Here is a 22,468-nt window from a genome sequence, read left to right on the forward strand (position 1 = left end):
AAGGTATAATAATTTTCCTTTGCCATAAAAAATAAATATCCTCAATATGTATTTTAGAAATTCATTGTTCAGAAAACCAGACTGGGCCTAACTGAAGCAGGAGATCTGTCTGCTGAAGACATGAAGAAAATCCGCCATCTCTCTCTGATTGAATTGACGGCCTTTTTTGATGCCTTTCGTATTCAACTGAAAAGAAACAAAACGGAGAAAGTAAAAGGACGAGGTATTAAGACTTATTCTGAAAGCAAAACAAAACAAAACAAAAAGACTTATTCTGGCTTTAACACTTTGATACGTGGGAATAAGACGGTGCTTTTCTGATTCTTTTTTCTTTCTCGGCTATTTTACAATGAAGACAGTGGGATTTTTGGAGTTCCTCTTACAGTCCTGCTGGAAAATGACCGAAGGAAAGATGCTGGAGTGAAAGTTCCCCTTGTGTTACAAAAAGTGAGTTCAATGTAAATAAAGGGGGAGTTAATAGAGCCCTGTGCTTGCATTGTGCTCTTTGTAAACCCACTGATGAATTTTCCTTTAGATTTAAAGACACTAAAGCCCTATTAGGACTTGGGCCTTGGTGATTTCCAGGTTTCCTCCATACATCCACATGACATCCACAAACACTTGGGCATGTCTGCCTTGCTGAGAACTTCTGGAGCCTGTTTCATTGTCTGATCATAAAGCATCAGGTGATGGGCGCAGATGCTCTGTCACATGGCTTCCTTCAGTTATATTTCTTTGAATATTTAAAAAATGTTATTTGTGTGTATGTATGTGTTTGTGTGTGTGTGTGTATTTGATTATTCTGTCCTGTATAAGAGATGACTTAATTATTAGCAGTCCATTTACTAATCATACAAGTATTTGCTGAGGTATATCACAGGTTGGGTGTTTTTAAATGTGTATGTATAATTGTTTAAATGAATTTTCCAGACAAAGCTAAATAAAGTCTAAAAATCAGCTTATTCTGGTGGTGTTTGAGGTATGACTGAGAAGATACGATCCATTTAGACAAAGAAGAATTTTGGTTTGGGAGGTTTTGAAACTGATATTACCTGAACTATCGTATGTGGTTGTCTCTGTGACCATCACTGGTTAATGGCTCATTTGCTTTTGTGTCACGTTTTTTTATAGCCAACAATTTACACTGGTTTAATTATGCATTTATTCAACAGTGACATCCGGTGGCACAAGTCAAATTCCAAGCCCTAAACACAAATCTTGTTGAATTTTCAATTCAGTTTTTAAATGATATGTGAAAATACTGAGTGAGGAAACATACTTACTTTATTCACAATAACAATTCTATGTCTCTTTACTATGTTCCTTAATTTTGCTACCAATACCTCAAATTGAGCTGCTCCTCAAATCAGGTAATTGATTGGCTGCCAATAGGAGCAGGGAGGATGGCAGCCAGGGGTCCAGAGGATGTTGGCGACACCCAGTGTGCGCATCTGTAGGGCACCTCCCCTGCACCCGGCTGTCTGTATCTTGTCACATCTAGACAGCACCGAGCAGCCCCAGGAGGTCGGTGTTATTATCTCCCTTCTACTGGTGAGGCAACGGAGGCATTGTAGGGTGAGATAACTTGCCCAAGAACACACAAGAGGTAGATGCAAAAAGGAGCACAGTATGTATATCCAAGGCCAAGTCCACGGTGACTCTAAGATTTCCTTTCGTTCCTTGAATTAGAACCAGAATAATACCCTTTATCCTCTAGTGAAAGGACAGAGTCTGAAGAAAATGCATAAAAATCTAAGACTGAGAAGATTCAACACAAGAATTTATATTGCTAAGTAGGTGCAAAAACCTAGCACATGGAAGGTGCACAATAAATGCTAGTTAAAACTAAATCTGGGTTTATCTCGTATTAGCATCTCAATAGGTGCTAGCTCTAGTTACTGCTCCTCATTTAAGACAGCTTGAGGCATTGCTCTTCTACTCCTGTGGGAGAGTCTTTTCTTATGAACATGTTTCTTCCTCCTAAATATCTACTTCTCTTCATACCTACAGGAACTACCTTAGCTCCAGGCACCATCATTTCTTGAAGGGAAAATAGCAGAGACTCTGGATCCTGCTCTTGCTGTGTGAACGTGGGCAGATCCTTTCTCCTTTCCTTGCCTCAGTCTCCTCAGCAGTAGAATGGGGATTCCACTAGTACCCGCCTCATAGGATTATTGTGAGGGTTAAGTAAGGTAATGTACGTAAAGTGCTGAGAATGTTATCCGACACACAGTAAGTGCACAATCAATGTTAGTGTTTATTATTATTTAATAATAAACCATCATCATTACCATGAGAGCTCATGAGACCTATAAGCCTTTACAGTATGTAATCCCTTGGTCAGATTTCGAGAATCCCTATAGTTTCTTAGCCAGAATAGTGCAACTAATGATACTAAATTTAGGATCTTTTCTTATTGGTCAATCTGCAGAAAGAGATACAGTAATCAGATCTTAAAATAGTTAAGTGGCAGTGTAGTTTCTTGGTTAAGAGCACAAGCTTGCGAGAGTTGGTGCCATTACTTTTGAGGTTGACCCTGGGGAAAGTAGAAAACAGCTCTAAGTCTCCATTTCCTCATTTGCAAATCGGAGGCTAATGTTGACCTCCTGGGCGAGTGTGAACATTTAACTAGGCATTCAAGTACCAGGCATGTATATATGCTTGGTAATGTATCGATTGTTTTCATCATCGTTATTATTTCAAATGTTTGTAATCTTATGGAGGTATTTATTTTTGTAATGTATCATTGCTTGCCAGTTCTTTCAGAAAGTTGAAGAATCGGGTCTGGAATCTGAAGGGATTTTTCGACTTTCAGGATGTACTGCCAAAGTCAAGGTACCAAATATTTTCTCTCTTCCTCATTAGAGATCTCAGCTAGCGAGACCCAAGTTCACACAAGCATCAGGTGTGTCTAGTTGTTTGTTGTTGTTGTTTTTTTGATACTATCACTTGGCCCTATAGAACTTTCCTCAATGCCTATGTTCCATGATCCTGAGTTGTGTATTCCTTTAAACTAAAACAACAACAATAAAAAGCCAACAACAATGAAAGAACACATCAATTCACTATCAAAAACTGCTGCTTGTCTTTAATTTGGTAAAGCTGAAATGTCCCATCATTGTTTTTTGTGTTAAACACTTTAGCTTTTTTGTGTTCCTCTCAGTCATGGAATTCACTAAGCCAGTATTAGATGATCCCTGATTTCCATTGTCAGTTGCTTCAAACTTAGAAACATTCTTTGGCTTTCCTTTTAATGGAGGTCCTTACAAGAATTTGTAGGAATGGCTGTAACCACTAGAACACTCACTCAGCAGTTCTAAAACCCAATTCCATTTAAGGTAATGTTAGTTTCTACATATAAAACCACCCGTGCAATGTGAATTCCTTTACTTCTGTATGGTGGGAAACTCTTCAAGTACAGCAAAGAAAAGAATTGTTAGAAAAGAGAAGCTTTTCTCATAAATTTCCAGTAAGATATCCCACTTTGTGTGCCGGTGTGCATCCGCAATGAAGAGTCCCTCCCTGCCCTGTACACTCCCTGGTGGGTGCACATAGAAACATGAGCAGTTTTCAATAATGAATCCTTGAGAAAAAAAAATCTTGGGGAGAGGGAAAAGTGAACTTGGTTGTGTTTGAACTAGTAAAAGGAATTGTGTAGGGGCAGGAAAGCATCTCTTCACTAATTCATTTGGGCACATGTTTTGTGAAATTCTACTTGTATCAGAAGTCTCAGAGTTTTTATATAGACGTATGATGAGCTATTTTTCAAAGGGGAAACTGAGAATAAATAGGCTGTGTCTATTGGAAGCTCCAGAAAGCAGGTGTTGGGACAGAGTTAGGAGTAGAAGACGGTTATTGGGGGACTGTCCTTCTCAAGGATCAAGGGGTAGGAGGTGGGCTTGGGTGGGCTAAGCCTCAGACCGGGTGCAGGTGGGACTCTCTCCCTGTGCCCTGTCGCCCCCCACACTGCACTGTCACTGCTGGGGCTGCCTGCAGGGAAGGGCCTGAGGCCAGTCAGAAGGTGCCAGCAGCTGGGGAGTCAGCTCCCTGCATTTTTTGCCGATGAACAGCCAGTTCTTTTTTGAAGGGAGACCTGAGCAGTGCACTTTGCCAGTGACAGAGGGATCAGCACATCTGGGGGAGCTGTGACTTCCCTGGGAGTAGAAATTCCTAAATACTGGCACAAGTTCATTTGGAAGGCAGGAAAATTCCTAATGGCTCCTTAAGATTTGTACTCTCTAAATGGGATCTACTTTTTGTTTCAGGTTCTCACAGGTATGGTTTTTATATATACTTCTAAATAAATGTATCCTAAATCTGAGGACAAAAGCTGTTACTAGTTTTGGTTAAGTCTTTGTGGTTATATGTGTAGAGTCAGAGAACCAAAATGAAGTCAGGAAAATGAATTTCCTAAACAGAATTAGACCCCATCCCTCTAAACCTCCCTCTATAATAGGGAAGTTGTATTCGCACATATTCTTACTGACTCTTACTGTGTGTGTGTGTGTGTGTGTGTGTGTGTGTGTGTGTGTGTGTGTGTGTAGGGGAACATAATGGATATGACTTAAAATTCTATTTTTGAAAATAATCAAAAGGAGACAACATTACACGACATTTCTTGTGTGTATGAATTTTAACATCATAGCACAAGTTGCTTTTCTTTAGCTAATCTTTGACTGAAAAATACTTATCAAACGCCAATAATTCCTTTAACGTGTTCTAATAGGCACATGCATTCCTGAACCACATTTAGGTGAAAGTCCCTTTTGGCCCTTAATAGGTTTTATGTAGTTTTAGCCTATTTATTCCATCTCTTATTAGTCCGAAAAATGTAATCCAGATGTTTTCGTGGTTTGAGCTCCAAGAAAGCCAATGTGAAAGAACTCCGGGCCAGTGAACAGAAACGGGGATATTGCAGTTAGAAAGGCATTGTAACTTGATATAGTAAAGGGGCCTTTATTTCTCTTCTTTGTTCAAACTTTAAACTTTAAAAAATTTTTTCATCTGTTAGACTGTTTTTGTCTACGAATGTGCTTGGGGAAAGAAAGTTAAAAAAAAAACCATTGTAATTATCCTCAAATTGTGCCAAGTGGATGACACTAACACTAAGGTATCATTATGAAGACGCCAGCCTGGGTTGTGCTTTCAAGTCCCGGTTAGACTCACAGGGGAGCAGCCCTGGGGGACGCTGCTGGTTTTAGCCGCACGGGGCACGTAACTGCCCAGCCCGTTCCTGGATGTGAGGCCTCAGATCATTTGGAACCAATTTAATGCTTTGGTGTTTCCAGTGATTTTCTTGTCCAAAAATGACAGAAATTTGAGCCAAACACCGGGGAATATATTTCATGGAAGAAGGCAGACTGGTTTGACATGCACGGTTTTCTTTTTTTGACTCGTTTCAATTATTCGGAGGCTGCTCCAGATGTTTTATAGTGATGTTACCTGGTCTGCTGGTTTCCCTTCCTGACCTGGTTTTTGAAGCTGAAAGCAGGTTATTTGCATTTTTATAAAATTACCTCAGAATTGGGAGCAGGTTAGATGTTTGCTCAGAGGAGATTGAAGGACGTGGCTCCTGACCCTTGCCTTGTGTTCTCATTAACGGTGGACAGAAGGCATGACTCTTTTTAACATGTACACGTCTCTGGCAAGCAATACTCAGCCCCTGGTTCATATGGTTTCATGCTTAGGACCACCATGGACATGTCAGCTCTGCTCCTACTTCCACTGTGCTCTGGTCCAAACTTCTCCGTTTGTCTCACGCTGGCCGTCTAGACAAGACGAGGTGCTGTTATTACCCAAATAGCCACACCACATACACATGGGTTTCCCGTAGTAGTAACACTAGAGGTTGTAGCAGACCCAGACGAGGGGAGGGTAAGTGCAGCAAGCATTTCCTGAGCACTCTCTGTATGCAGGCCCTGCCCCCTGAGCTCTACATTGTGGTATCCAGTTTAATCTCTGTGAGGTCGTTTTAATATCCATCTTTTCAGAGAAAATATTATTGCTCTTTACTTTATTTTATTTATTTATTTTTTAAAATTTTGGCTGCACCACACGACATGTGGGATCTTAGTTCCCCGACCAGGGATCAAACCCGTGCCCCCTGCATTGGAAGGCAGAGTCTTAACCACTGGATCACTGGGGAAATCCCTAGTATCCCTCTTATGGAGCGAGAAACCTCACAGGCCTACAACTAGGCAGTTGTGGAATTGGGATAAACACCTAAAGAATGTGGTTATAGAGCCTGCCCTTGACCCTGGTGCCACATTGCCTCTTAGGTGGCAGGGAAGTAGTGACAGGTTAGAATCACCTTAGTGTTTCAGGTAGCTTCCTGTGGCACAGGTCTGTGGGCAGTGGATTTGAATTATTCTGCTCTTGCCAGTGCGTTCTTCCCACTTGAAAAACAGTTTCCCCTTTGCTTTATGGCAGTGGTACCAGGCAGTGGACGGAAAACATTTCCTCCTCCCCCTCTATTTCCTGTTAACAACACCTCCATCTGCCCATTACTCCAGCTAGCAATCTGAGAGTCATCCTGGACTTTTATTTCTCCCTCTGAGTCTCATGTTCAATCCATTACTGATTCTTGAGAATTTTCCCTCCTAGGCGTTTCTTAAATGCCACCTCTTCTTTCTATCCTACAACTGCTTATGCAGGTTAGTCCTCGATTATTCATCACCAGAAATGGTGCCCTGGCCCGATAACTGCTTTCTGCATCTCTAGCCTGCCCCCCAGTCAGTGCCCGAGCTCCTCACTCCCCCAAATCACTTTTCCGCCTGCCTGTCAGAAAAGATAAATCTCACCTTGTCGTTCTCTAGCTTCTCTTACATGTTCAAGGCTGGAAGACTTAGGCGTCTCATGAGAATAAAGCAAAGGCCTTAAGGATTTTCAGAGTTTTCCCTTTTTTTTTTTTTTAAGAATCCTTTTTGAAGCAGTTATTGTCAGTTGGGAAACTGACAATAGCTGCCTGGTATTACTGGTAAACTGTAATTCAAGGGAGCAGTAGAATGGGGGGCACTGGTCATCAAATGAATTAATAATGTAAAATGTATAACCCAAGTAAAACTTAAGGACGATTAATGATTTTTTTAAAAAGTATTTACACAGTGTTCCCAACCTTATGAAGGATTGGGCAAACATGCAGACATGTGGAAGACATGTGTACGTCTTGGCATAAAACTTTGCTGTAGCTGCTCCAGGAAGATATCATTGGTGTGCATGTTGCAGTGAGGTCAGAGTTCCTTTGTTGGGATATTTCTCATTCTGTATGTGAACTAGCCAAGAGGCATACATTCTCGATCTAATTTAGAAACAGAAGACGGGGTGGCAGAAGGAAGGGATCATTGAAAAAAAGGGGGAAGTGGAGGCTTTGTCAAAATCTAGCAGTGCATTTATGATGTGGGCATAGGCAATATTCTGCCAAAACCATATAAATGAAACTATGATCTGAGTAAAGAACTTTTGTATTTGTGTAGATGGCAAATTATTTTAAGATTAACATTATTCTAAAAGGATTTTAGAAAACTTAAAAAAAATATATTCAGAAATAGCTATTTCAGTTCTTTAATCATGTTGAAAAAAAGATAAGCTTAGTAGATATTGGCTTTTCAATCTAATTACAAAAATAGTTTATGTAATGACAGTTTTTAAAGGGGGAGGATTAGGTGGTAAAACTCACTGTTTTCCTTGATTTTCAGCAATACCGTGAAGAACTGGATGCCAAGTTTAATGCTGATAAGTTTAAATGGGAGAAAATGTGCCACAGAGAAGCTGCAGTAATGTTGAAAGCATTTTTCAGAGAACTACCCACCTCTCTCTTCCCTGTGGAATATATACCTGCTTTCATCACTCTAATGGAAGGTAGGTGGAAGAAGTTAAGTGTGAATGGACTAAGATACAAGGTCAATAAAGTGGCACAGAGCAGAAGAAAGATGCGTAATCAGATGTGATCATAAATGTATAGATTTGCTATTTCCTGGTGCTGCTTGATGATATATTGAGTTTGATGGTAAACTGTCATCTCTTCGCATGTTTATATTTCTGAGTCTGGTTGATATGATTTAGAGGGTTTTATAATCATTAAAAGGCAGAGAGGGTTACGGAAAGACCTGGCTCTTGAGATTTGAATTCCTGCTCAACCATCTGTTAACTATGCAGTCAGCCTTTCTGAGCTTCACTGCTGCACCTGTAAATTACAGATAATAATTACTTGTCAGGGTTGTTGTGGGTATTGAATGAAGACATCTAGGATAGTGCCTGGTGTATATTAGTCCTTCAAAAAATATAAGATCTCTCCCTTCTTTAAATCCGAGGTCCTGGGTCTGATGATGTAGCACGCAGAAGGTGTTTTGTCTCTGAAAATTACACTATCACATAGTGTTTCTGAAACTTAAAAAGTCACATAGATGAGGCCTTAACTGAGGTACTTGGATAAAAAGTATAGAAACTGGACAGTGTGTGCTGTATTTGGCAGTCAGAAAGTAATTTCATCCTAAAGGTTGAATACTGAAGAAGGTGTGATGAGAGAAATTTAGAAAAGTAAGATGGGGCTACATAGTGTGAGCTTTGACTACCAACCTGAGGAATTCAGGAGTCACAAGTCTAAATATGTACAAGCATGCTAAGTAAATGGTGATTCTATATGGACAGAAAGGGACTGTGGCCAGATTGAGAGGACATATCCCATATAAAGAGGTTGGCCACTGCTCAGCTCTGGATGATGGTTACCATGCAGGAGTGAAAGCCAAAATCCAGGCTTTAATGACGAAACTCTTCATTTGAAAATGTGAGCCACAAATTCAAATTTTAAAACACTACATGAGCGTAGCAAGTATTACCCGTATCTGCCAGTTTACAACCTTCTGCAGGTTGACCAGAAGTATAAAATCCTTAAAATCACAATCATAGAAAATAATAGTCACATCCTAAGTTGTATGACAAAATTTGTCCTAAAAATTAGTTGGTTCTAAATCTTTAAAAATTTTAACTAAACCAGATTCATAAAATAATCCGCTGTGTCTTCAGAGAAAAGAATATGATAAGACAAGGCAGTCCTTTTCTAAGCTTTAATTGACATGCTGTGACCAGTATCTCTTTTCTTTGTATGATGTAGTATTTTTGTTTTATGAAAGAAAGAGAGAACTAGTTCTCATCATTCTTTTTTATTTCAGATATTGTATATTTTCAGTTCTAGAATCTCCAGTTGCTACTTTAAAACTATTTTCTACTTGCTGACATTCCCTATCTTTTCATTCATTGTAAGCATATTTACCTTCATATCATTGAGCATAGTTATGATAGCTGCTTCATAACTAGTTCCAACATCTGGGTCATCTGAGGGTTGGCCTCTGTTGGCTGTCTCTTCCCTTGAAAATGGGTCACTGTTTATGTCAAGTAAGTTTAAACTGTATCCAGAACCTTGTGAAAACTTTTTTGGAAACTCTGTGTTCTGTAATATTTCTCCAAGGAGTGGGGTTTTTTTGGTTAGTTTTGTTTTTTGTTTGTATTTAAGCAGACAATTTGCTATTTAATACTTACCTGTGCTACACCACATGTGCATGGTTTATGGGGTGAGCCAACATTTGGGTGGATTTTACACCAGAATTAGGGCCTTCTATCTCTTGACCTTTCCTTTCTGGGATTCCCCATAACTTCCCAGTGGCTGTGGTCATCCTGAACGCTGTCCTCTCTTTGTTCAGGCCAGAAAGATTGGGGTTTTCTTTTGGAATTTCAGCCACCTCATGCCATTGCTGTCTATGGCCTGACCTCAAACTAAAAGCCAGAAAATTGGACACTCTCCCTGTGCCATTCCCTAATGCCAAGTGTCCAGTGCCCTCCTAAATCTGCCTGCTTTTGTTCATTCTCCACTGCCTCAGGTAGTTGTTTTTTGTACTTTGTCCAGAGTGTACAGTTGTCTCAAGGAGGGTTGATTGGGTAAGAGCTTACTCAGCCATACCAGAAACAGAACTCCCTCCCTCTATTTCTAAGTCAGAGAAACACAGGATCTTCTGTAAAGTTTGCTGTCCTGGAAGACGGGCTGCAGAAGTCTTCACTTCACTTTGATCTGCAGTTTATTTACTGAACAATTCATCAAAACAAATGGTGCCACAGAGGATTTTTTTGTTTTAGTTTTTCTTTTTTTGGTCTTAATGGAATTATGCAAGGAGGAGTCAATCACCATATAAGACCTGTTTGGAGAATCGTATTTCAGAAGGAAATCATATTTAGTTTTTCTTAATATCATTATTCAGATGTTGAAGCCAGTACACTCCAATGAAGGGAGAGAATCTGGAAAATATCCTGAAAAGTTTCACAGGACGATCCACATTTCTTTGTATGACTTTGAAAGTGAAAAATACTATATTGTCGTGATTGATTTGATAACCAGCCAACCCCACAGGAAGCCCAAAGTTCTGGGCTGCTGCCATTGGGGAGAATGGCCTTTTTGCCACCGGGAGTAAGCTCTAGTTGTAATGAGATTTTCTGAAGGGAAGAACTGTGGACATCTGTGTGTTTAAGCTGCCCCTGTATTTACTCTAAAACGGAGGTCGGAGAATGTAGTCTTTTCCACTAGTGTAATTACTTTCTCTTTTCTCTTTTCAAACTTGGTCCAAAAATTGCCCATGAAATTAAAAGACTAATAGTTCATCAATTAAACCTTAGATACTTTCATGAAAAGTTTAATAACTTTCTGGGAAAATAATGACCTCAGGAATGAAAAAAATGACTCTTAACTAGGGTGCGATAAATGAATTAACTACAAAACTATTAACCACAAAACAGTGTAGGGCCGGGTTTCCTAAGCAAAATGAAAATGGATTATTTGCCAGTTTAGATTTTTAATCTTAAAGGGAACTTCATAATTTATCTGGAATTAATGGAAATAGAGAGCCTGCATCTGCATCTAGTGTTTCCCCCCAGAGGTTTTTTTGGGTTGCATTGGAAAATTATAGACAGCCCTTAGCCTGCAGTTGATGCACTGAAATAATGTCTTATCTGCCCCCAAATGCTTTGTACTGAGATATGCTCCTGTTAGTGCCTGTTATTCAGGCAAACTCACATCAGTGTGCATTAGCCATTTCCAAAAACAACCTGGACCTGTGTCATTTTTGTTTACAAATTTGACATAAATTTTTAAAAATCCACATGGGGATTGTGCTGAGACAATATGAGCCTATAAATACTCCTCCCAACTGTTCCTTCATTACGTGGTTACACACAATAATCATTTACTCCTAATTCGGATGCACACGACCTCCTGTGACCTAGTAGTTTGTCACGAGAGTGTTTCCACTACTGTAAAGCTAAGTAACTCTATAGGCAGCTGACTGCCTTTATCCACTGAGTCGTAAATGGATAGATTTTCCTTCAACTTGAGAGCTCCCTGGGGATTACAGAATGTCATGCTTCCCTGCAGGACCTCCCTACCAAGAGACCATTGTGGGGAGAATACAGAGAGACCAGGCAAAGCCTGGATGCTCTGGAATACCCTACGTTTTCAACAGAGCTGGCTGTGAATTATCCAGTTGTGGATAGGTTTTCTAAAATCCTTTCCCTAAAATGGGAAAAGAGCCAATATTGAGAACACACAGTAGTAGAATGCCAACCCTCTGGTGCCATCTTCTGGATCTCCAAAGATCCAACTGTGGTTACCTTCCCTTCATGTCCATTTAAGAGCTAAAATAAATGTCACTGATCAAATAACAAGAGCAAACACCTATGGAGGTAACTATATACAGGTACTGATGTAAACACTATACATTAACTCATTTAACCTTCATAATGGCCCAGTGAGGTAGGTATCATGACGATTCCCATTTTACACATGATAAAATAGAAGCAACAGGGGTTAAATAGCCTGCCCAAGGTCACTCAGTGACTAAATAGTACGTGCAGAATTTGAATCTGGTTCTAGAGTCTCTGCTCCTAATGATTATGCTTGGCTGCCTCATCGTATGGAAATAAAATTTATTTTCTCTTGAATTGAGCTTCAAGCCAACTGTTCATAGCATAAAAGTAAAGCAAAATCTATGAAAGTACTTTGAAAAGAGAAATGTTATACAGATCCAGAATAATTTTGAGGATCTCGTTGGCCACCTGCCCCTACAGTGGCATCCTAGGATGCTAAAAAAGAGTTGATAGACTGAGGCTCCTGTCCAAGTGAACAGACTTACATTGTCGGTCACAAAACCTGAGTCTTTACCGCTGAAAGCTGTCAGGGCCCTCCTATGCCACCAGATGTTAGCAAGAAATGCTGTCAGAATGCATCAGCGTTGTTCAAAATGAGTGGTTATTTCTGTTTTCTTGTTAGGAGGGCCTCACATCAAAGTACAGTTTCAAGCCTTACACCTCATGATCATGGCACTGCCTGAGGCCAACAGGGACACAGCCCAGGTATGTTGTATCGACCTCATGGTCTGTCATTGATTCTCATTGGTCAGAGGAAATGGCTCAGGTGGAAAAATGAAAACCGAGAGGACAACTTACCAACCAGCTGAGCCTGCAGCAAACCCGCTGCCTTTCCTCATTCCCACCGCTGTTCTCCTGAGGAAGCCAGGAAAGAATGTGAATCCTGGAATCTTCTTTGAACACTTGTTTCGTTCATTCAATCTGTTAAGAGATGTTGAGCATCTACAGTGTGCCAGGCGAGGGTTTGGAGTAGGAGGAAGAAGCAAAGATGGAAGACTTAAATGGAATAATGTCAGAAGTGAATGAAACCCCTGCTTTAAATGAAATTTCTAGAATGTTCATGTCTTACCATAATTCAATTTAAAGAATTATAGAATCCCAGAATTTTACAGATCACCTGATAGGACCTTGCCATTTTCCAGATTAAGAAAATTAAGCTCAGAAAAGTGATTTCTCCATTAACATAAAATAGAATATTTGATAGAATTGTATTCCATAGTTCTCCATCCCAAATATCCCTCCTTTTATTTCAAATTCATTTCTCTGTTTTATGTTTGTAAAAATCAAAGTTTCTGTTGCTGTTTTGATAATGATTCTGTATACAATAGGAAATCTGTTATAAGTACAACAGGTGCTTGGAATCTTTAAAATGAAATTGAGGTGAGGATGAGTTGGAAAGAGTTATAATTTTGAGGCCAGTAAACATGATGCTGAAAACAAAGATGAGTCGTCGTGCTACCTCTTGTCAGACATTTCAATTTGGTGAGGACCTTTCCTCCTACCAAGTGAAACCATCTATGTCAATTGTATTATATCCTCCACCCAAGAATGGGGATTGGCAAAGGCATAAGAATGTCTGTTTTAATACGATTTGGTAATTTTTCAAAAGCTGGAAATTTACTAGCTTTGTTTTTTTTTTTTGTTTGGCTTTGTCTGAACAATGCTTTTTTTTTTTTATCCAAAGAAATGAATCTCGTATCAGATATATGAGTCAAAATGTCATTTCCCCTTTCATATAACTGAGAATGTAGCAGTTATCAAAGAATTCAGTACCTTTCTAATAGAAGATCCTCTCTGTCTCTCTCTTTCTCCCTCCCTCTTCCATTCTGAATTGTGACTGGAATGAAGATTGAAGCTAGTGTGTTGTAGAGATCAAGATGTCTGGCTCAAGAATTAGGCTTCCTTGGATCAAATCCTGGCTCTGCCACTTAATTAAGTGACGCTGGGCAAAGCTACTTAATCCCTCCCCATCTTAGTTTCCTCAACTGTAAAACAATAATAGTACCTACCTCACAGGGTTTGGAATGATGATAAAATGAGTGGAAGTATATAAAGTACTAAGAATAATGCCTGGCTCACAGTAAACCCTCAAATAAATGTTAGCTATTATCACTAGTATGTGCTGTCCATTTTCTCATTACACGTACTATAGCAGAATTCAAACTTGGAAAACCAAACAGCATCTCCTTTTAGGATTTCAGCCCTCTTGGTGAATTTCAGAAAGTTCTGATAGGCGTTTATACTTCGGTGGCTCAGCCAAACTTTTATTAAGCTTTCTCAATTTTTTTTTCAATGCTGAGCACAGGTGCATGTAATCATCTCCCTTTGGTCTGCTGAAGATTCCAAAATTGAAAAGCAGTACAAAAATGACACCCAAAAAGTGAAAGTTTTCAGCTTTTCGATTGAGATATTTTTGAACTGAGGCATGAGATACTCATTTTGTTGTTTTTATTCTTTAATTGTTTTTCTTTTTATTCACTTTATTTTAAAAATTTTTATTGAGGTATCATTGACATATAACATATTAATTTCAAGTAAGCAACATAATGTTTTGATATTTGTTTACACTGCAACATGATCACCATAGGAAATCTTGTTATCCTCCATCACCATTGCAAAAATTTTTTTTCTTGAGAGAACTTTTAAGATTTACTCTCTTTGTAACTTTCAAATATGCAATACAGTATTATTGACTATAGTCACCATGCTGTATGTTATATCCCCATGACATTTATTTCATAACTTATTTATTTTAAAACTCATTTTTTTCAATGGACTTTCCTTTCCCAAGGAAACAGAAAATAGTTTTTAACAGTAATGCCTTAAATTAAGAGTGAATTACTTTTCTTCCTTCACGACAAAACTGCATTTCATGTTTATTTGAGCTGTAGTGTTTTCTCTCCCTTGTTTACTGTTTAATTTTAATATTTGTCAAGCTTGTTTAAGATAAAAGAAAATAAGAAAATGCAAACTATTATTTATAGAGATCCCAACATAACAAATTCCATAAAAATGGAGCTACTTTTATGAAGCAGAGAAATGAAAAAACTCTTCACATTTCTCATTAGCACTTTTAAGCAGTTAGAAGGGAAACAGGACACACTCAACCATTCTGTAGCTCCGACAATTTTCCAGAGGCCCAGTGAACGGGTATAGAAATGAGTGATAGTAATCAGTGATGCCTTTTCATAATTTACAATGACTAGAGTGACACCGTGCTGTTTCCTATCAGGCCCTCATGACATTCTTCAATAAAGTCATTGCCAACGAATCAAAAAACCGAATGAGTATATGGAACATTTCTACTATAATGGCACCAAATCTTTTCTTCAGTAGAAGCAAACATTCTGACTGTGAAGAATTACTCTTAGCAAATACCGCTGCCCACATCATCCGCTTGATGCTAAAGTACCAGCAGATGTTGTGGAAGGTGAGTGACAATGTGAGTAGGATGTTCTCGTGTCTGCTAGCGCCCAGGAGATGTAAAGACTCGTGAGCAAGCAGTGCCCTCAGGCACAGGGAGAGGTGGGAGACAGTAATCCCAGGTTGCTGGTGGCATCTTTATCATTCCTTAAGGCTGCTCCCAAACACATTTTCCTTTAAACAGGAATCCTCATAGATTTTCCTAATCTTTACGAGGACAGAAGCACAGTTCCTGGTTCCTGGATACTGAGTGGCCAGAAGACAGACTCTACCAGGGAGGTTTAACCCAAGTGTTTTCCTTCTAGTCAAGCTCTGTTTCTTCTCCAGGTTCCATCTTTCTTAATCGCTCAAGTCAGAAGAATGAATGAAGCCACCATGTTGTTAAAGAAACAGCTCCCAAGTGTCAAAAAGCTGCTAAGGAGGAAGACCATAGAACGAGGGGTAATAACTAAATAAATGCACAAATATCATGACCACCCGGACTCTTATTTCTCACAGTGATGCACAAAGTAGCTTGTAATTTAGAACCAAAATTGTTATATTCTCATAAAATGTCAGTCTTGTAACTATAAACATTGTGGAAATTGTGTTCATGACAGAGTACTGTGGTCTTTCCACTTTGTTGAATTATGTGCTTTGCAGTTGAAGTTTTTGAATTATCTCTGTCATGAAGATTACTTAAGGGCAAAATGGTTCTTACATGCTGAAAGTCAACATTTCAGTCCCTGTGAACTGGATTTAAGGGCAATCCAGTAGTCAGTATATCTAATAAGTAGAGATAGAGATTTCTGTAGTGATTGGATCCTAAAAGAATATCTAATCCTCAAGTCGTTTTGTGTAAATTCATTACATTTCAAAGAATTTTTGCCTTAGCGCAGTTGTTTGTGTGGAGGTGGATAATGGAAACAGGCTTTAGAATTATCTTTATTGCTTTAATTTGAGGATGATCGTGAGGCATAGCATTTGGCCTTGAGGAGGATGCAGAGGTACAGGAAACTCACTTTGTCCTTAAAGGAACGTATATCTAGTAGAGAAATATCTGGTAGAGAAATGTACACAGGAACCATGAATATGCATTCAGTGTCAGACGTGTCGTGCAGACAGTGTGCCGGGAATCACGCAGAGGAGAAAGAAATGTGCTCCAACGTGGGAAGTGTGGAGACTTCACGGAGGAAGTGGCATTTGAGCTGCATCTTCAAGGATGGGTAGTAGCATTTGGAAGGGAGAAAGGAGGGGAAAGTTCATTCAGGGAAAGGAATAGTAAATCCCAAGGCAGTAAGGTAGGAGTATTGCTAATTGATTTATCACAAACAGGCTGAATGGCTATGTTCCCTCATTGATTATAGGCAAAGTGACTTCAGATCAACTAGAACCAGCACATTAAATTTGGGAAAAACATTTTTGTTTTGAGAAAAAATTCACATAATATAAAATTTAACTTTTTAACTATTTCAAAATGTATAAATTTTAGTATATACTTTTAGTATATTCACAAAGTTGTGCAACCATCACCACTATCTAATTCCAGACTATCTTTACCACCCCCAAAAGAAACCCCATACCAATTAAGCATTCACTCCCCATTACCCCCTCCCCACAATCCCTGACACATTCTTATCTACTTTCTAGCTCTATGAATTTACCTATCTGGACATTTCATATAAATGGAAGCATGTAGTATGTGGCCTGTTGTGTCTGACATCTTTCAGTTAGTGTAATGTTTTCAAGGTTCATCCGTGTTGTAGCATGTATCAGTATTTCACTTCTTTTTTTTCATTTGTTTTGCATTTCCTTGGGCATATGTTGGGTCATATGGAACTCTATGTTGACTTTCTAGTATTTTGTTGAGAATTTTTGCATCAACTTTTATAAGGGATACTGGTCTGTAGTTTTTCATTTCCTGCTATGTCTTTGTCTGGCTTTGGTATCACGGTAATACTGGCCTTATAGAATGAGTTGGGAAGTGCTCCTTCCTCTTAAATTTTTTGGAAGAGTTTAAGAAAGATTAGTGTTACTTCTTCTTTAAATATGTGGTAAAATTCACCAGTGAAACCATCTGGTCCTGGACTTTTCTCTGTAGGAATTTTTTTTTTTTTTGGATTACTGACTTAAGTTCTTTACTTGTTATAGCTCTATTCAGATTTTCTATTTCTTCTTGAGTTAGTATTGACAGTTTGTGTGTTTCTAGGATTTTATCTATTTTATCTAGATTATCTAATTTGTTGAAATACAAATTGTTCATAGTATTCTCTTATAATCCTTTTTATTTGTATAATGTTTGTAGTAATGTCCCCAGTTATACTCTTGATTAATAATTTGAATCCTCTCTCTTTTCTTGGTCAATCTAACCAAGGGTTTGTCCATTTCATTGGTCTTTTTGAAGAGCCAACTTTTGTTTCATTATTTTCTCTATTTTTTTGTTATTCTCTAGTCCTTATTAAAACTCAGATCTTTGTTGTTTCCTTCCTTATGCTTGTTTTGAGTTTAGCTGGCTTTTTTAGTTTCTTAAGGCAGAAGGTTAGGCTATTAATTTGAGATCTTTCTTTTTAACGTAGGCCATTTACATCTATAAATTTTCCTCTGAGCGCTACTTCTCCTCCATCCAGTAAGTTTTGTTGTGTTGTGTTTCATTTTTGTTCATTTCAAGGTATTTTCTAATTTCCCTTAGGTCCATTGGTTATTTAGGTATATGTTGTTTGATTTCCATATTTGTAAATTTTCTAAATTTCCTTTTGTTACTGATTTCTAATTTTATTCCATTGTGGTTATGTAACATACTTTGTATTATTTTGATATTTTAAACTTCACTGAGACTTGTTTTGTGGTCTAACATACTGTCTACCCTGGGCAGTGTTTTATGTGTACTTCAGAATGGATTCTGCTGTCATTGTCCTATATATGTCTGTTAGATCTAGTTGGTTGATAGTGTTGTCTAAGTCTTCTATTTTCTTTCTGGTCTTTTACCTACTTTTTCTATCCATTATTGAAAGTGAAGTATTGAAGTCTCCAACTATTGTAGAACTTTCTGTTTTTCCCTTAAATTATTTCATTTTTGGCTATATGTCTTACATGTTTTAATCCTCAGTTTCTCCATTACTGCCTTCATTTGTGTAAAATAGATACTTTCTTGTGTACCACTTTAATTCTTTTGTTGTTGTTTTTTACTATATATTTTTGAATCATCTTTTTAGTGGTTGCCCTGGGGATTATAAGTAACATCTTAATTTATAACAATCTAGTTCATATTAATATACCTTAAGTATATAAAAACTTTCTACCTATATTCTTCTGTCCCCCCACATTATGCTGTTATTGCTGCATATTACGGCTTTATAAATTGTGTGCCCATTGACATAAATTTATAGTTGTCATGCACTTGTCTTTTACCTTAGATAAGGGAAAAGTGAAGTTATAAACAAAAAATACATTATATTGCCTTTTATATTCTCCTAAGTAATTTCCTTTACTGATATTCTTTATTTCTTCATGTGGTGAAGAAATGCTACCTAGTGTCCTTTCATTTCAGTTTGAAGGACTCTCTTTAGCATTTCTCTTAAGGTAGGTCTGCTAGCAATGAACTCTCTCAGCTTTTGCTTATCAAGGGAGTGTCTAAATGTTATAGTTTGCATCTACCAACCCCAAACTCCCAGTCTTCATTTTTTAAGGACTGTTTTGCCAGATAGAATTTTGCTTGTCAGTATTTTTTTTTTCTTTCACAATTTTAATATGTCATCCCACTGTCTTCTGGCTTCCATGGTTTCTGCTGGGAGATCAGCCATTGTTATTGAGGAGCTCTTGTACTTGAATTGATTTTTCTCTTAATGCTTTCAAGATTCTCTCTTTATGTCTGACTTTTGACAGTGTGATCATGATGTTTCTTGGTGTGGATCTCTTTGATTTTATCCTATTTGGAGTTTGTTGAGCTATTTGGATACGTAGATCATTGTCTTTCGACAAATTTGGGGAGTTTTCAGCCATTGTTCCTTCAAACGTTCTTTCTGTTCCTTTCTCTCCACTCCTTCTGGAACTCTAACTGTGTGTACGTTGGTGTGCTGGTGTTGTTCCACAGTTCATCTAGGTTCTGCTCATTTTTCTTCATTTTTTTTTTTTCTTCCTGTTTCAAGACTGGATAACCTCAAATGACCTATCTTCAGATTTGCTGATTTTTTCCTTCTGCTTTTTTTTTTTTTTTTTTTGGACCACGTCATGCAGCTTGGGGGATCTTAGTTCCCGACCAGGGATTGAACCCAGGCCCTCAACAGTGAAAGCATGGAGTCCTAACCACTGGACCACCAGGGAATTCCCTCTTCTGCTTTCTTAAATCTGCTGTTGAACCTCTGTAGCAGACTTTTCATTTCAACTGGACTTTTTTTAGCTCCATAATTTCTTTCTGGTTTCTTTTTATGATGTATTCTCTTTATTTGATATTCTCTATTTGGTGAGATATCATTCTCATGGTTTTCTTTAGTTCTTTAGACACGGTTTCCATTAGTTCTTTTAAAGTATTTAAAATAGCTTTTTCAAGTAAGTCCAATGTCTAGGCTTCCTTAAGGAGTTTCTTTTGAAACTATTGACACTAATTTTTTTTTCCTGTGTAGGGGCCATATTTTCTTTTTTTTTTTTAATTTATTTATTTAATTTATTAATTTTGGCTGCGTTGGGTCCTCGTTGCTGCACGAGGGCTTTCTCTAGTTGTGGTGAGCGGGAGCTACTCCTTGTTGCACTGTGCGGGCTTCTCATTGTGGTGGCTTCTCTTGTTATGGAGCATGGGCTCTAGGCTTCAGTAGTTGTGGCACACAGGCTCAGTAGTTGTGGCGCACGGGCTTAGTTGCTCTGCAGCATGTGGCATCGTCCTGGACCAGGGCTCAAACCTGTGTCCCCTGCATTGGCGGGCGGATTCTTAACCACTGCACCACCAGGGAAGTCCGGGCCATATTTTCTTGCCATTTTTTTTTGCCTGTCTCATAATTTTTATTGAAGAATGGACATTTTAAGTGTTAAAATGTGGCGGCTTTGGATTCTCCCCCCTCCCCATGGTTGCTGCTTGTTATAGCTCTTATTTATTTGTTCATGACTTTTCTGCTGAACTAATTTTGTTATGTCTATATTCTTTGTTTAGTGTGGCTACTGAAGTCTCTGTTCCATTAGCCTAGTGGTTAGCTGATGTTTGCACAGAGATTTTCTTAAATATTTGAAACCAAAAAAATCTCCCAGTCTTTGCAGACGAGCTCTGTGTGTTCGTGTGCTTGACACACCTTCAGTATTCAGCCAGGCAATTTACAACTTGGCATGAGCCTTCAGTTCCTGTTTGGACAGAGCTTAAAGGTCAGCCAGAGGTGAGAGCTTAAGTTCTTTTCAGGTCTTTCCTGAATATGTGTACAGCCCTGGGCATGCCCATAGCCTTCTAGATTCTCAGGAATATGTTGGAGCTTTTCAAAGACCTTATTCCCCAAAGCATCTCATTCTCTAGACTTGCCTCCCAAGATTTTTAGTTTTTTTTTTTCACCTAACTCTCACCCACTGCATCAGGCAGCAGTGATTAAAACATTTGCCTATAAATGTTTTCAACATTACACCACTTTAGCACTGGTCAAGTTCCAAGTTAGGCAAGATAAAGGCAAGCCAGTCTTCCAGGGAACAAATAATTAGAATTGTTTGTGAATGACGTCCATTCTGTTCCCTTCAGTATCTGTACCAGGAATTTAGGCTGTTATTTTTAAGGCTATCACTGAACTGTGGAGCTGAGAAGGGAAAATGTAAGTTAAAATGCCACAAAGTTCACTCTTCTTATCAAGATTCAGCTGTTTTTCTTACTTAAGCACTCTTCAGGTTGCAACTTTTGGGTTAGTTTCCAGAGTTCTGAAGAAGTTGACAGTGTCAGTTTTTGGCAGTTTGTTCATTACTTTTACGGAGGGACAGACTTTTGGAGTCCTTACTCTGCCATTTTCATTCTGGAAAATTTCAATGGCCTAAGTATGATATGTGTGGAGCTGAAGCTGGGGTCAGGTCAGGCTTTGTGAGCCAGGGCAAATTAAAGTCTTTCTCGGAGCCTCAATTTTCTGTCATGCAGAGTGAAGTAAGTCAGAAAGAGAAAAACAAATATCATATATTTACGCACATATGTGGAATATGAAAAAATTGGCATAGATGATCTTATTTACAAAGCAGAAATAGAGACACAGATGCAGAGAACAAACATATGGATACCAAGGGGGATGGGGGGGTTGGGATGAATTGGGAGATTGGGATTGACATATATACACTATTGATACTATGTATAAAATAGATAACTAATGAGAACCTACTGTATAGCTCAGGGAACTCAGTGCTCTGTGGTGACCTAAATGGGGAAGAAATCCAAGAAAAAGGGATATGGGTATACATATAGCTGATTCACTTTGCTGTACAGTAGAAACTAGCACAACATTGTAAAGTAACTATACTCCAACAAAATTTTTAAAAAACATTTTCAATTTGGGGGAAAAAGTAATGATATCTATTTCACAAAGTTGTCATTAGCATCAACTCACATAATGTGGGTATAAAGCACTGGGTCAACTGTATAATGCTATATGAATGTCAGTTGCTTTAATGTTTTAATTATAAATAGAACTAAGTAAAATTTTAAAAGGCTATAAGTACCATGGAAGCAAGCACTTAAAGATGAAGAAATAGTCTTTCTTCAGTTCTATTGTACTATACTATGTTTTTACTTCTTGACTTTGATTGGAATAGACAATTCATTGACAGTTTACAAAATTCAAAATATTGGAAGGGGAAAAACTATAGAATAAAAGTTGACCATCTCTGACTTCCCCTCCTGAAGACAAGTAATGTCACCAATGATAGCATGTGTGTGCACAGGAACACACAGGTACATATATGTCCAGAGAGGCACTATGACATACAAGCGAAAATGAATATATGGTCTTCCCCCTTTTTTTTTTTACATGAATGATAACATACTTGAAACACTGTCCTGCATCTTCTTTAATGACTTATGAAATCATGGTGATTATTCCACATCAGTCCACAAGCCTTCTTCTTTGCTTCTTTTGCATGATATTCCATAAACACACTGAAACTTAGTATTCCCGTATCATCGAACAGCTAGACTGTGTCCAGTATTTTGCTATTAAAGTTTATGCATCGGTGAATAAACATGTTCGTATGTCATTTCTCACAAATGAAGTCTATTTGAAGGATAAAGTTATAGATGTGGAATTGTTGGGTCAGAGTGCATATGCATTTTATAATTTGATAAATATTGCCAAAATGTTATCCATAAAGATTGTACCAGTTTACACTTCCAACAGCAGCATATGCTTGTTTTCTCAACGTTAATCCTAAAGACTAAATG

The 22,468-nt window shown here is 38.3% G+C and overlaps 1 protein-coding gene and 1 long non-coding RNA gene across 16 annotated transcripts in view; one reads left to right on the forward strand and one right to left on the reverse strand.

The window, feature by feature from the left end:
- ARHGAP28 (Rho GTPase activating protein 28) overlaps positions 1-22,468 on the forward strand; it is a 176,838-nt gene that overhangs the window by 138,146 nt on the left and 16,224 nt on the right. For all 15 annotated transcript variants that reach the window (XR_014252082.1, XM_082418676.1, XM_082418677.1 and 12 more), the window contains 7 exons: positions 58-223; positions 356-447; positions 2,758-2,835; positions 7,695-7,857; positions 12,308-12,390; positions 14,918-15,115; positions 15,436-15,549. Coding sequence is in view for 14 of the 15 variants with exons in the window: in XM_082418676.1 (XP_082274802.1) it covers positions 58-223; positions 356-447; positions 2,758-2,835; positions 7,695-7,857; positions 12,308-12,390; positions 14,918-15,115; positions 15,436-15,549 (894 nt within the window). In the remaining variant the exon portion in view is untranslated. The remainder of the gene's footprint in view (positions 1-57; positions 224-355; positions 448-2,757; positions 2,836-7,694; positions 7,858-12,307; positions 12,391-14,917; positions 15,116-15,435; positions 15,550-22,468) is intronic.
- Positions 16,866-22,468, reverse strand: LOC309640295. The gene is made up of 2 exons (XR_014252172.1): positions 20,615-22,468; positions 16,866-20,257 (listed from the first exon to the last, which is right to left on the reverse strand). It is a non-coding gene; the product is annotated as an uncharacterized lncRNA (long non-coding RNA).

The sequence above is a fragment of the Balaenoptera physalus genome (assembly GCF_965194825.1).
Source record: "Balaenoptera physalus genome assembly, chromosome: 12".
Lineage (NCBI taxonomy): Eukaryota > Metazoa > Chordata > Mammalia > Artiodactyla > Balaenopteridae > Balaenoptera > Balaenoptera physalus.